General features: G+C 35.4%; 2 protein-coding genes across 4 annotated transcripts; one reads left to right on the forward strand and one right to left on the reverse strand.

Moving 5' to 3' along the window:
* Positions 1–145: 145 nt before the first annotated feature.
* LOC147396084 (L10-interacting MYB domain-containing protein-like) lies at positions 146–5,339 on the forward strand. Of its 3 annotated transcripts, none has more exons than XM_086452106.1 (4): positions 146–274; positions 3,074–3,413; positions 3,497–4,246; positions 4,328–5,338. In XM_086452106.1, exons 2-4 carry the CDS (start codon positions 3,078–3,080, stop codon positions 4,913–4,915), a joined length of 1,674 nt encoding a protein of 557 aa, XP_086308232.1. In that variant the 5' UTR covers positions 146–274; positions 3,074–3,077; the 3' UTR covers positions 4,916–5,338. The 3 variants fall into 3 exon arrangements, with proteins under 3 accessions (XP_086308232.1, XP_086308233.1, XP_086308231.1); XM_086452107.1 differs by having other exon boundaries at positions 154–274; positions 3,077–3,413; XM_086452105.1 differs by lacking the exon at positions 146–274 and adding an exon at positions 329–581 and having other exon boundaries at positions 4,328–5,339.
* A 1,413-nt stretch (positions 5,340–6,752) lies between these two features.
* Positions 6,753–10,229, reverse strand: LOC147396085 (protein DEHYDRATION-INDUCED 19 homolog 3-like). The gene is made up of 5 exons (XM_086451058.1): positions 9,945–10,229; positions 9,670–9,812; positions 8,844–8,923; positions 7,756–8,016; positions 6,753–7,103 (listed from the first exon to the last, which is right to left on the reverse strand). Exons 1-5 carry the CDS (start codon positions 10,018–10,020, stop codon positions 6,995–6,997), a joined length of 669 nt encoding a protein of 222 aa, XP_086307184.1. The 5' UTR covers positions 10,021–10,229; the 3' UTR covers positions 6,753–6,994.
* Between the last annotated feature and the right edge of the window lie 3,303 nt (positions 10,230–13,532).

Raw genomic sequence — 13,532 nt, forward strand, 5'->3', positions numbered from 1 at the left:
GGGATACACAAACAAAATATCTACGGTTCTGTGCACTTGCCACATCGATCGAGTACAACCGAGTGAAAGTCTTTGAGTCCGGTTATCACTAGTCTTCGATAATTGGGATAGGTTATATAACCTAACCCAACTTCTAATAGGGGTTTGGCCTGTACTGGCTTTGTATAAGATTAACCTGGAAAACCCTATCCCTCTTTTATCAGAAATCCCTCTACGTTCACCTTTCGCTTTCAGCCTTTCTGGGTTTTTCCAACTCCATTCTCCCAATCCAAAGGTAAGTCGTAAAATTTAATTTTCACACATTTTTTTTTTTTCACCCTAGTGTTCTCTTTGATTTTTGATTTTTTATTCTTTGATGTTTCTGGGCTTTGTTTGATTCTTTCCTCTGTGGGTATCTTTGATTCAATCTGTTTGTCAAGAAAGATTAAGAGTTTTCTTCATTAATGGCATTTTGCAAGTGAAAATGTCGTCAAGTTTGTAACTTGACGTGTTCTGGATACTTGAGTAACTTCTCTCTGTAGTCTGCACAGCTATGAAGCTTCCAAATACACATTTATGGAGATTTTAATGAGTGTTTGGATGTAAGGATTTAACTGTTCTGAGTAGATTAAACCCAGTATATGTTCTCTGCTATTTGGCTTGTTGGTTGTACTCTCTGTAGAAGTCATTTGTCTTGAAAGGTCTCATTTTTTTAAGTGTTGTTCTGTCTTCATGGTGATATGCATCTCTTCTTATCCAAAAAATAAAAAATAAAGGTGGAAAAGAATATTCCTGCTAAAATCCATTTTAAGTTTTTTCAACATCACATGGAAGCTTTTGATTCTAAGTATTAAAATTGAAGAAATTCTAAGTTTCACTCCAATTTTTAATGTATGTAGGATTTTATGATAACATTTAGAAATTGCTGCCTTTTGAATTCTGTAAAGTAATGTACTTCCATTTGATCAAGAAGTAAGAAACAAGTTATTTACTCATCACAAGAGATGGGTTGGTTTTTTTTTAATCTTTTTATTATTGAGTTCGAGATATCACTAAAAAGTTTACGTATGTTAGAGAATAAGATGCATTGTCTTAAGATGCATGAGATACACTGTATCATTGTTAGTGTATCTAATCACAAATGGAAGGTTGTGATGGAGGATATTCTAGAATATATATTGATATTTAGAATATATCAATTAGGATATTCTAGAATATTTATATTAGGTAATTTTCATATATCTTGGTTGATGTAATGTCTATAAATACCCTATTGGGGCTTTTGTAATATTCAATCCAAGAATTTGCAATAAAATCATTTCTTCTACATGGCATCAGAGCTCAAGCTCCACTGAGCACATCGATCTAGGTGTGCCGTTCTTTGGAGATGGTGTCATCGCCATCGCCGGACCTAAATCATTTTTTTTTTTTTCCGTTACTATTGTTCTAGTTTTCTTCAATACAAACTACACCTCCTTCCATATCTCTACAAATCTCCCAATCACAATCTCATTTTTTTTTTCTCTTATCTAAAATCTCTCTAACGAGATTTATTTCATTTAAATTGCAAAATCCTACATGTTCTTAGGAGAGATCATGACAGATGTAGTTTAATAAGTCTCCGACTCCGATAGACTCAAAAAAAGAGCGAGATGCGACAGTGATAAGACTTCACAAGTTAGGTGGTGACCACCAAGAAGCACGTTTGGATTTTGAGCGATCTAATAGCATGTCACTTGATGAGATCGAGAGAACTTGTTTAGTGAAGTCAATTGCATATTCCTTCTTCAAAGGACCATGCAATTGCTGGAGGATCTTAGAGAATAAGATTCGTTGTATTAAGGTGCATGAGATACATTATATCATTGTCAGTGTAACTCATCACAAATGGAAGGTTGTGACGGAGGATATTCTAGAATATTATATTAGGTTATTTCCATGTATCTTGGTTTATGTAATTTCTATAAATACCCTATTAGGGTTTCTGTAAAATTCATCCAAGATACTCAATGAAATCATTTCTTCTACATGGTATCAAAAACTAAGCTCTACTGAGAGTTCGATCTTGGTGTGTCTTTCTTCGGTGATGGCGCCACCGACATTGTTGCGCCATCGCCGGACTTTAATTTCTTTTAGTTTCTTCTTTGGTATTATCCTAGGTTTTTTGTTTTTTTAATAAAAATCACAACTCCTTCTATATCTCCTACAAATCTCCAAATTTCACACATTCATGTTACACGATGTCATTTTTTTTTAATCTAAAATCTCTCCAACGAGAGTTCTTTCATTTAAATCGCATGATCCTACTTTTTACACTTCTGAGAGAGATCATGATAGATCTGATCTAGCAACTCCGATGGACTAAAAAAGAGCGGGATGCGACAGTGTTGGACTTCATAGACAAACGGTGACCACCAACAAATACAATTGACACTTTGATGATCAATGAACATATCCGTTAATGAGATCGAGCAATTATTCAACAAAATCAATTGCATATTCCTTCTTCAAAGGACCGTGCAATTGCGGGAGGATGTTAGAGAATTAGATGCATTGCATACACTATCATTGTTAGTGTATCTCATCACAAATGGAAGGTTGTGATGGAGGATATTCTAAAATATATATTGATATTTATAATATATCAATTAGGACATTCTAGAATATTTATATTAGGTAATTTTCATATATTTTGGTTGATGTAATGTCTATAAATACCCTATTGGGCTTTTGAAATATCCATCCGAAGATTCTCAATAAAATCATTTCTTCTACAATGTATATATTTGTAATTATAGATAAATTTGTCTTCTATATTGTTCGTTACTCATGAATTACTGTGGACATGAACAAATGCATATAAGATTTATACGAGCATAAAGTGATTTTTGAGTGCGAATGTGTGAAGTAGGACCAATTGGTTCATAATTTGTGTTGCAAGGACTATATGAGTTTTAACAAAGGAGGTATTTAACTTTTATGTGTTAATGATGTACATTGGGTAGTTACTAATGTGCATAATGATTGTCTGGTAACACAATGTTTCTTGATGAATGAATGATTGGTTTTACTGACTGATCTTCTTAATTTGTAGAAGAATGGGAGTTCAAACGGTAACTAGTAGTGATAATTTGAGGACTATATGGACAACTGCAATGGACCGTTATTTCATTGACCTTATGCTAGAACAGGTGGGGAGGGGGAATAGGATTGATGATCATTTATTCAGCAAACAAGCATGGAAGCACATGACCTCGTTATTCGATGCAAAATTTGGATTTAAATACAATAGAGATCATTTGAAAAACCGACACAAAACATTGAGGAAGCTATACAAAGCTACAAAGAATCTTCTTGATCAGAGCGGGTTTAGTTGGGATGAAACACAACAAATGGTGACAGCCAATGATCGTGTTTGGAACAATTATACCAAGGTGTATAGCTTATTGTTTAAATATTACAATATTAAAATGGCACTATCAATTGCAAGTAACTAACTTACGTATGGTACATGCAGGCACACCCCAATGCACGATCGTATAGAACAAAATGCATTCCATGCTATAGTGACTTGTGTAAGATATTCAAAAATATAACTACCCATGACAGCTACAATCATTCAATTGACGATGAAAACCTCAAGAATGATGTCTCAGAAGCAAAGATTGGTGGAGTATCTGGTGGTCTAGAATCTTCAACCACATCTGTTGCACTCGAAGATCCCATTGACAATGATCAGGTCTTGTCATCAAATTTGGGCATAAATAGAGATGAACAAGTTACAGTACCATCAACCTCTCACTTGAGCACTGGCGAGGTTATGGTGGATTCTCTTCATGAGATGGATACTGCAACTACAAGTTTAGCAAATGAGAAGGAAGAGAATGACATTTCCATTCCAACAGAAAATGTGATTGATGTCCTTGAGGCTCTACCAGATATATTTGATACCACCAGTAGAACTCGTTCGAGGACTTATTGGCAACCACCGATGGACCGTCACTTCATTGACCTTATGTTAGATCAAGTGCATAAAGGGAATCAATTTGATGGTACATTTCGCAAATGTGCATGGATGTATATGATTGAATTGTTCAATGCAAAATTTGGCTTTAAATATGATATGGTTATTTTGAAAAATCGATACAAAACTCTGAAGAGGCAATATAATGCGATAAAGATCCTTCTTGATCAAGAAGGGTTTGTTTGGGATGAAGCACGACAAATGGTGACAGCTGACGACCATATCTGGCATGATTATATTAAGGTGTGTTTTAAGATTTGGTTCGATTTTTATAACTTACATGTATTATATCAGTTGACAGTAGATTACATATGATACATGCAGGCACACCCTGATGCGAAGCAATACATTACTAGACCCGTGCCGTACTACAATGACTTGTGTATGATATTTAGAAATGTAAGTCATGATATAGACCAAGTTGACACTCTGCAGGAGTCATCATCACATTCGGGTGGGGACATGTGTGCGTCTAATCAACAGAACAAGCGCCAGTTTGTGACACCACCCTCTCAAAATTCCAAAAGACCACGGAGCAGCACCGATAGGATTGTGATGGACAATCTTCCTGCAATAACAACCATTGTTAAATCATCACATTTGGATGGGGGCATGATACCATCAACCTCTCAACAATCCAAAAGGCCACAGAAGAGCATCGATGAGGGTGTGGTGAATGCGATTCGTGAGATGGCAACTGTAGTTACGTCATTATCAGATACGAGGAAAGAATCCAGCAACTCCTTTTCTATAGAAGATGTAATTTATGCGCTTCAGGCTGTACCAGACATAGATGAAGACCTTATATTGGATGCATGTGATTTCTTGGAAGACGAGAAAAAAGCAAAGACATTTTTATCGCTAGATATTAGACTACGAAAGAAGTGGTTGATGAGGAAGCTTCGCTCATAGTGGTATTATATGTGTCAAATGTTAGAAATTTTGCGGTGAACATGTATAAATTGTCACCATGGTGCATGTTACTTTATGGGGCCAGTGGTCCACTTTTGAACTATTTAACTCTGCTGTTTTGATGCGAACTCTGATGCTTTGAGCTTTGTTGCATGGGATATTTTGGTGCATTAAACTAGTAATTCTGAGTATTGTTTGGATCATGCCATAATCATAAGATCGCATAGGCCAAACTCGAGTGGTTGGAGCGACTTTGTATTGTAATTTACCCCAACAAAATATTTGCGGTTGGCTATACAAAACATGTTCCTCCATTCCATTATTGAGAGTCTTTTGTTATTGAAAATGAGTTCTATCTGCTTTCGATGTCTCCATCCAAATTCTTCCAGGTCTTTCTCTCGCTCTTTTAAGACCTTCAACTGGACTATTTCTTCTATCTAGTGCTATAATCAGCCTTCTTTAAACAAGCAGCAGATTTTCTCTTAGTTTATCGGTTATTGGAACCATTATATTTTTTCAAATTTTATCTTTCATAATCTCTCCACTCATCCATCTCTACATCCTCATTTTTGCCACACTCAATTGATTAACTTGATGCTTCTTGACTGCCCAACATTCAACTCCATAAAGCATAGCTAGTTTTGATCTTATAAAAACTTGGTAACGTACTCCATAAACATTTAATGCGTCATCTTAGTCGCAACCATTGGGTGCAAGTACCAAATAATGTATTTTGGATAGGATGCCTAGGGCCATTCTTGATGTATCAGAATTTGGGGGTAACTACCGAATTATTTATTTCAGATTCGCACGGGCCACTGGTCTGACTATGGTTCTACATGCCTGTTTTTCTCACTTTCCACTACTTGTAATTGACTTTTGTATTGACCTTTGTGGTCCTAAGTGCTTGTAAGATACCGAGGGTCTTGTAGTAGAGGTGGTGGCTTTTTATAAAAGTAAAGATGATGGCTATGGTGGTGCGTGTTTTTTTTTTTTTTTTTTTTTTTTTTTGGGGGGGGGGGGACGACTGCATGTGCCCCGAGGATTAGTCAGGTACTCTAAGAGGCCTAGATATCTCACTTTGAAAAAGAAAAAAAAAGATGCTTGATACACGCTCGCAATTCAAGCATTATGAAGTACCCATTGACATACCTGTGGAGCTAGCATGACCGGTCTTTGAACTAGTGTTTTTGATAACTGGTTAATTAGTGGTCCAACCTCTTTTCATTTCATTAACTCAACTGGTATTGTCATTAATAAATGTTGGTGATCGAGAGTTTGTTTCGCAATATCAATAACCATGTAGTTTAAATTGGTTGTGGCCTCATTGTACATTGGTTCCATATTTGTTCAGGAACTTTTTCAGGGGTGAACTGGACTTCTGCTAACAACCTCAAAGTTGCATTGCAATAACAGAGGTATGAGTTCAAGCTCTTTGTAGCAGACTATGTAAAGAAATAAAAATGGCGTTGTTATATCCGATTTCTCCAAGCTTTTCACTACCCCTCATCTAAAATAAATTAAACCTTTGTCCTGCCATTTAGATACAAATTTAAATTTTGAACGCATGATTTGTTATTTCTTATAAAATTATAAATCCAAGTCGCAATTAATTGCTGTGAACCAAATTCATGAGGGGAGGGGAGGGGAGGGGAGTGTGCATCTGAAAATGATGAAATGGTTTGATCAAATTGTCAAAATGTTTAGCATAGTTTCAAAGCCACCCCTTTGAGCACAGAGCAACCAAAACCAATTTGTTCATTTTGGGGGTTATAGCCTTAAAACCATCGACACTAACCATCAAAATTGGAGAAGTTGCCGGGAACCATATAAAATATACGAGAAGCTTTATCTTTCAATTATGAACAATTCTCGAATAGTACGAGGGGAGATAATAAGAGTGTTCAGACCTAAACTACATACTTTCACTTGTAAAATAGATTATCAGTTATCTTATTTTTCTCCCTGTTTACAGAGTTTTGGGCTCTAACCCATTACATACAAACAATCGATCCTAAACCATCCAAATTAAGATTTAAACCTGATGATCACTGCTGCTGGTGCTATTGCGAATCTTCTTCATAAAATGTCATCAAACATGGTGGACAGCAACAGCCCCTGCACAAATTCAGACCTGCTAGCCTTCTCCTCTTGGTCCTTATCCGATAAAGGAGGTGTTTGGACACTTCTGTAACAAGAAAATAAATCAGACCCGTGTAAAAAAGCTGATGAAAAGCAATGAATGTGATATAAGAGCTTCAGAGGGATAAATAAAATATTGGAAAGGAAACCCATAGAGTGAAGAAAGAAAAGAAACCAGACCAATGACATCTATACATCTATCTATCTACCTTAGATTTCTAAGGTCCTCTGGACAGATGCATCTCGCTAATTGCGCTACCCGAACTTCAAACTTCAAATTCTGGTCTAATGGGATTTTACACCAGTTGTTGAAGGGCCTCCAAGACCACCACTGTAATTCTTGGTTTTTTTTTTTTTTTTTTTTTTTTTTTTGGGGGGGGGGGGGGGGGGGGGACAATTAAGGCAAGGTTACCATGTACAACTCCAAATGGTCAAAATGGAAAGAAGAAGACAATACCTCAAATTCTTCCATTTAAAGTCCCCCAACCAATATATCATATCTTTATGGGAATCACATATCATTCGGTGCAGAGGAAAATGAAATTATCATGAAAATGAAGTTATCTACCCATGGATACAAAATCAGTAGAATTTCATGTAACAAGACATTTATATAGCACTCAATAGTAATTTAGTCATAAATACCACACAAGAGAATATGGCAACTAAAGTTAGTAAATAGTGGCAGAGCTTTATACCTTTCTGACACATGTTCAGCTGTACTATCCTCAACTGAGCTTGATTTAGCTGAAGAATGAGGATTTACAACTGTCGGTTCATCAAACATCGGCAAATTGTAAATAAATGATGACAGCAATGGATCGGGTGCTGCATTGGAGGAAGGAACTACACTAGAAGAACCCTCGAGAAGGGACTGTAGGTTCCCTTCTCGCAGCTCCTTTTTCAACAAAGAAAGAGTTGAATGAGATCCCCCTTTACGGAATCTCCTCTTGCGCTGCATGTAACCATTAGTTAAGGAATACAAAGCATTGCAGCCACGAAAAAGAAAATGAGACAAAGGAAGTGCCACCAATAAAAATAAAAGCAAAGAATGGTAGATAAACATAAAAATTTCGGTGAATTGGTTATAGAGAAATATGTTCTAAAAAATGAAAAAGAAAAATGAAATACAAACTGAGTTTTTGAAAAGAACAGGCGTGGGCATTAAAAAAAGGGTATTTGAGGATAGAAGTAGGTTTGTTTCAATCATTATGAAATAACAAAGATGTGAAATTGTCAAAAAAACAAAAAACAAGATATTTCCTTTAAACTTAAGATATAAGGAGGTCCATTCCTTATTTTGTTTCCCCTTTCTTTGAATACATTGTATTTAATTAGGGGATTCCTAATTAAATAATAAATACAATGTATTCAAAGAAAGAGGGGGAACAAGGAAAGAAAAAAGAATGACTCAAGCCCTTTCTAGACAAATCAATCATTTAACAAATTGAAATAAAATCTCTATCGGGTTGATCTTATGATAAAATAAAGAGTAGATTCTATGTAAAAGAAACAATAATTTTATATCTATATATACATATATATATATATATATATATTTTGATAAGTGAAATTTCATTGACAAAAAAAGCAAGGTTGGTCGAGAAGACCAACCGGGAGAAAGCACACACAAAAATCTACTCTCTAGTTGATATTTTAGGCAAACATGTCATTGAATAATCATGAATTGTGACATAATTGTGTCGAAACACTGAATCACAAACCAGAATTGAAACACAATTTGAATCAGGAAACATAACTTCTATCAACTTGAGCCAAAAAGGATATCTTAAAGAACTGTCTGTGTTGCATGGCTATATGCCCAACCATGTCCATCCCCGTCCTCATTCCACAAACAGGACAAACCTGCATAAAGAAACAATAATAGTTATTAGAGCTGAAGCACTTCAAAAATAAAATCTGGTTCTCAACAGAGGGCAAATTAATGTCCCCTATCAAACCTAATAAAACAATATTTATAGTATCCGCCAAGCCCCTTTTGCTTATGAAAAGTATATATACCAGCCAACCAAACCAAAGCCATCTAGAACTCAAAAAAAAGACACCTTTTTGAGTGATGACTAAGGCATGTAGTTTTGATCCCATATTAACCTTCTCAACGAATCCATCCATGAGTTGCGATATCACGTTAAATACTACAATTATAACAGTGAAAGTGACGCTCATGCAACGCCAAGCTAATCCAAAATTTAGCAAAGAAGGAAACTTTAGCATGCACAAACAGTAAAGATCAAAGGGACAACTAAACAACAACATCCCCAAAAGCACTTTTGTGACTGAAACCCACAACCCAAAGCAATACTAAACTTTAAAGGTATCCAACGGACTGCGACAAACTTCTCGAGCTGATTTTAGGCCTAACCCATTGACACCTGTAGATACTAAATCATGATTCTCAAAATGAAAATCCTAATCGACACGCCCATTAATTAAAAAATATATATATAGAACTATGTAAGAAAGGCTAAAGATTCAAGCTTGACTGAAAAAAGAGCTTCAAAATCCAGATTCCCAAATTTTATTTCAAGAAGTAAATTGAAACTGAAAAACCGCAAGTCAACCTTAACGGTAAGAAAGAAAGTAAATTATACCCCATTTTTCGCCTCAACAGGATGCTCATCATCGATATGGCAGCAAAGACCGATGATATCGAAATCCTCCGAACAAAACGGACATGGAAACTCTGTCCGAGACTCGTCATCACCGTCAATTTCTTCAAATCCGAGATACAGATCTACATCAACATGGATTCCAATTCGAAAAGAAGAATGTCAATCAAAAGTTGTTACAGACACCCTTGAAAACCCTAAATCCCTTTATATATAAAAATAAAATAGGGGAAAAAAAAAAGGAATTTTAGACTCACTGGATCGTGATTGAAGAGCCGATTGGTAGCGCTTTGAAGCAGTAGAGAGACGAACACTCCATGAATCACCCTCCATTGATGAGAATTTCTCTGAAGGAAACCCTAGTATCTGGTTCAATTACTGAGAACAAGGATAATTCTTGAAACCCTAATCAGAAAAAGAGACCAGAAAACCCTAGAAATTTAGGGGAAAATAAGGGTACGAACACGGAGAAGAAAATAGCCAACTTTTGTTTACTAACTTTTGTTTCTTCTTCGAAAGTGCTCTCTTTAAATGAGTGAGAGAAGGAGCAGAGAAATTACCCACACATGACTTTTTATAAGAATCTGAACTCAATAATGCTTAAGTGACCTCAAAAATGGACCTCACATCGCATACCCTCACTTTAAAGTGTATGGAAACCATAGATTTTTCCTCGAGATGTAAAAAACATCAATAGTTCCTACCCACTTTCACGTCGGGTGTGCGATATGAGGTCCAAGCTTTGAGGTCACACCAGCACGACTCATCAGATATGTACTCGGAATCGGATTCCTTCGAAATTTCAAATATGCCCCTATGTATATAGAAAAGTACTTTTAAGTTCTAATCCTCAAATTAAAAGAGAGCTGCTTGTGGCACCCCAACTTTTACTTATTACAATTCAATTGCTTAAATTATTTATCACACCCGAATGAAAGATTAAAACACACTATTCAAACATTACAAAGATTGGGCACAAGTTATTAATCAACAATACAAATTATTATAACACTCATTCAAATAATTTTAATAGTTATTTTTTTAATTAGGATTAGGCTCATTTAAAATCCTAAATCTAAAAAATTGAAATCTAAGCAAGAGAGAGGAGTTAAAATTGGCACCCCAACTTTTACTTATTCTCAATCATTCACTTTTTTTTTCTTTTTTTTAATTGGGGTCGAATAAGCAAAAGTTGGGTGTGTGCCAATAACAACTCTCAATTAAAATGATCATAGTTTGAACTTTAAATTAATTAATTAATTAAAATTCTTCGAATCAATTACATAATTGATATATTATAATGATCTAAGGTTCATAAATAACAAAGTTTAGACAAATAGAGGATCCTTAGATCATCTTACTTGAGAGACAATCCTGCTCGTACACACTTCTTCAGAGAAAACATTATTCTCAATCGATTAAGTATGAAGTTTGAAGAAATTTTTTTTTTATACAAAATATCTACAAGAGACTAAGGGGCTGTTCGTTTGGAATAGAAAAGCCAGCTCAATTTACTTTTTTAGCTTTTAAGCCAAAAAAGCTCCATAAACAATGTTCGTTTAAGCTCTTTTAGCTCCAATGAAAATCAATAAAAGTTAAAAATCAGCTTTTATTCAGAGACGTTAGAGAGAGGCTTCTTTCATTTGCTTCTGTACAGAGCCGAACACCGAAAACGGCTATGGAATAATGACCAAAAAGCCCTTCATCTTTTTTTCTATTTCCAACGAAAAAACCGCCTGTTTCGTTATCGACTTCGAACGACTGTAAACCCTCTCGTCACTCTCTACTCTCACTCTCGACTTCGTCCTTCTTAGATCTCTCTCGGCTCACACCTCCTCGTCAACGCCGAACGACTGTAAACCCTCCTCGTTACTCTCTACTCTCACTCTCGGCTTCGTTCTTCTTAGATCTCTCTCGGCTCACACCTTCTCGTCAACGTTGAACGACTGTAAACACCTCCTCGTCACTCTCCACTCTCAATCTTGGCTCACACAAATCGATCTCTCAAGGGTAAACCCCTCGTCGTCACTCTCTACTCTCATTCTCGGCTTCCTTCTTCTTAGATCAGTCTCGGCTCACACAAATCGATCTCTCTCGGCTCACACAAATCGATTGCTCAACACTCTCTACAGATCGCGAATCTTGGGTTTCCTCATCACTCACGAAGGTAAAATCTCTACTCTCTGCTCTCGATTTTGTTGCCTCAGTGTATACCCTTCTCTCATCCTCTCCACTCCAAATCTGAACAAAAAACTATGGGATCTCCTGCAACTAATTTATGGGTCTTGTTGGGGTTGGGTTTGATAGAAAAAATGAACAACTTGCAACTTGTATCCTTACATTTTCACGAATTTTATTTTATTTAATGTTTTCTATCAAAAACTTGAATTGGTTTTGTTATTGGGATTGAATCTAAAAGCATGGAAATCTCTTTTGATTCTATTGGATTTTCGTTGTGGGTGAGTTTATTTATATTGTTTGCAGCTTTGGATGACAAGTTTTCTGATTTCTATGGGATTTCTAGTTGTTTTTGTGTTTATTTAAAATTGTTATTGGATAGGTGTGGAATGGGTAAAAAAAACTGGAAATTGATGATTGTTATATGTTCAGGATTTGTGGTTGAGTTTCTTCATGATGTTTGAAGCTTTTGCTAATTTTCTGATTGAATTTGTTATTTTCTTTAGTGATTTAGTTGAAAACTTGGATTGGATTGGTGTGGGATTGATAAAAAAGATAGGTTGTTCTACTATTTTTGGGTTGTTGAGTTCCTCGTTGAGATTTGAAGTTGGTTTTAAGTTATGGTTTTTGCTATTCTTCTCCAAGTATATCTTTGGACAATCTGGAACTTATGGGGAGGTAGGTGAACCAAATGCATTGAATAGAAAATTCGTAGTGGTATGTGCAAAGCTTATGAACAAACTCCTTAAGAGTTTTAATACCAAATACCAACAAAGCAAAACAAGTTAATTCTGTGCACATGGGTTGTTCAATACTTATTTAGAATTGGGTTCGGCTAAATAAGCTCCTAACACTTGCTAATAACTGTATTAGCTAAATTACATATATTTAGATAGAATTCCTCACATGACAATATCACTTTTTAAAGTAAAAACTGTCATTGTCTCCTAACACTAGGTCTCGACCCTTCTTACCATTTTTATTTTATTTTTTGAAGTTGGGTTTGATTTTAATTGGATTTAAACTCACCCTTGTTGGAAAACATTTAAAACCATGCTTGGGTTATGCTCAAGTTGTCTAGTTGTCTCGATCTCGGAAGAGATTTAAAACCATGCTTGGGTTATGCTCAAGTTGTCTAGTTGTCTCGATCTCGGAAGAGATTTAAAACCATGCTTAGGTTATGCTCAAGGTAGAAATTGTACAACTGTTTCCTTTCCATCAAATTTGAAGTAAGGTGTAGGATAATGTGATTAATTTTATGGATCTACCACTTTGGGGATTCATCTCTTTCTTTTTATTATGAGGATGCAAGCTTACAATCTTAGCTAAGGTATAACTAAAAGCCTTCCTATAGTGTAATTTTAGTGTTGATTCTACATTTCTTTTTAGATTCTCTCTCTTTGTTGATTTTTGTGATTTCAGGGTAAGTTTAGCAATTTTAGCCACGCTTAAATTTTATTTTCCTTTATGTAAACAATACTCACCCAACCATATGTTCAGATTTATTTTTATTTTTATTTAAACAGTCCTTTATGTAAACAATACTCACTTTTTACAATTTTTTGAACTCAAAATACCAGTTTTTTAACTTTATATTGAAAGTACCAATAACCCTTCTTTTAACTTATATTCAAATTACATTTGTACACCTCCTATCTTTATTATAT

The sequence above is a fragment of the Akebia trifoliata genome, chromosome 8, assembly GCF_017979445.1.
Source record: "Akebia trifoliata isolate Shusen 1 chromosome 8, ASM1797944v1, whole genome shotgun sequence".
Taxonomy (NCBI): domain Eukaryota; kingdom Viridiplantae; phylum Streptophyta; class Magnoliopsida; order Ranunculales; family Lardizabalaceae; genus Akebia; species Akebia trifoliata.

Excerpts from the sequence above, each read along its gene's own strand:
- LOC147396085 (XM_086451058.1), bottom strand. The coding sequence starts at position 10,020 with ATGGAGGGTGATTCATGGAGTGTTCGTCTCTCTACTGCTTCAAAGCGC. Across the intron at positions 8,924-9,669 it reads CTGTTGAGGCGAAAAATGGG|GTTTGTCCTGTTTGTGGAAT; the intron begins GTATAATTTACT and ends TTCTTTATGCAG. Across the intron at positions 7,104-7,755 it reads GCTGAACATGTGTCAGAAAG|AAGTGTCCAAACACCTCCTT; the intron begins GTATAAAGCTCT and ends TTCTTGTTACAG.
- LOC147396084 (XM_086452105.1), top strand. The coding sequence starts at position 556 with ATGGAGATTTTAATGAGTGTTTGGAT. Across the intron at positions 582-3,073 it reads ATTTTAATGAGTGTTTGGAT|AAGAATGGGAGTTCAAACGG; the intron begins GTAAGGATTTAA and ends CTTAATTTGTAG. Across the intron at positions 3,414-3,496 it reads TTTGGAACAATTATACCAAG|GCACACCCCAATGCACGATC; the intron begins GTGTATAGCTTA and ends TGGTACATGCAG.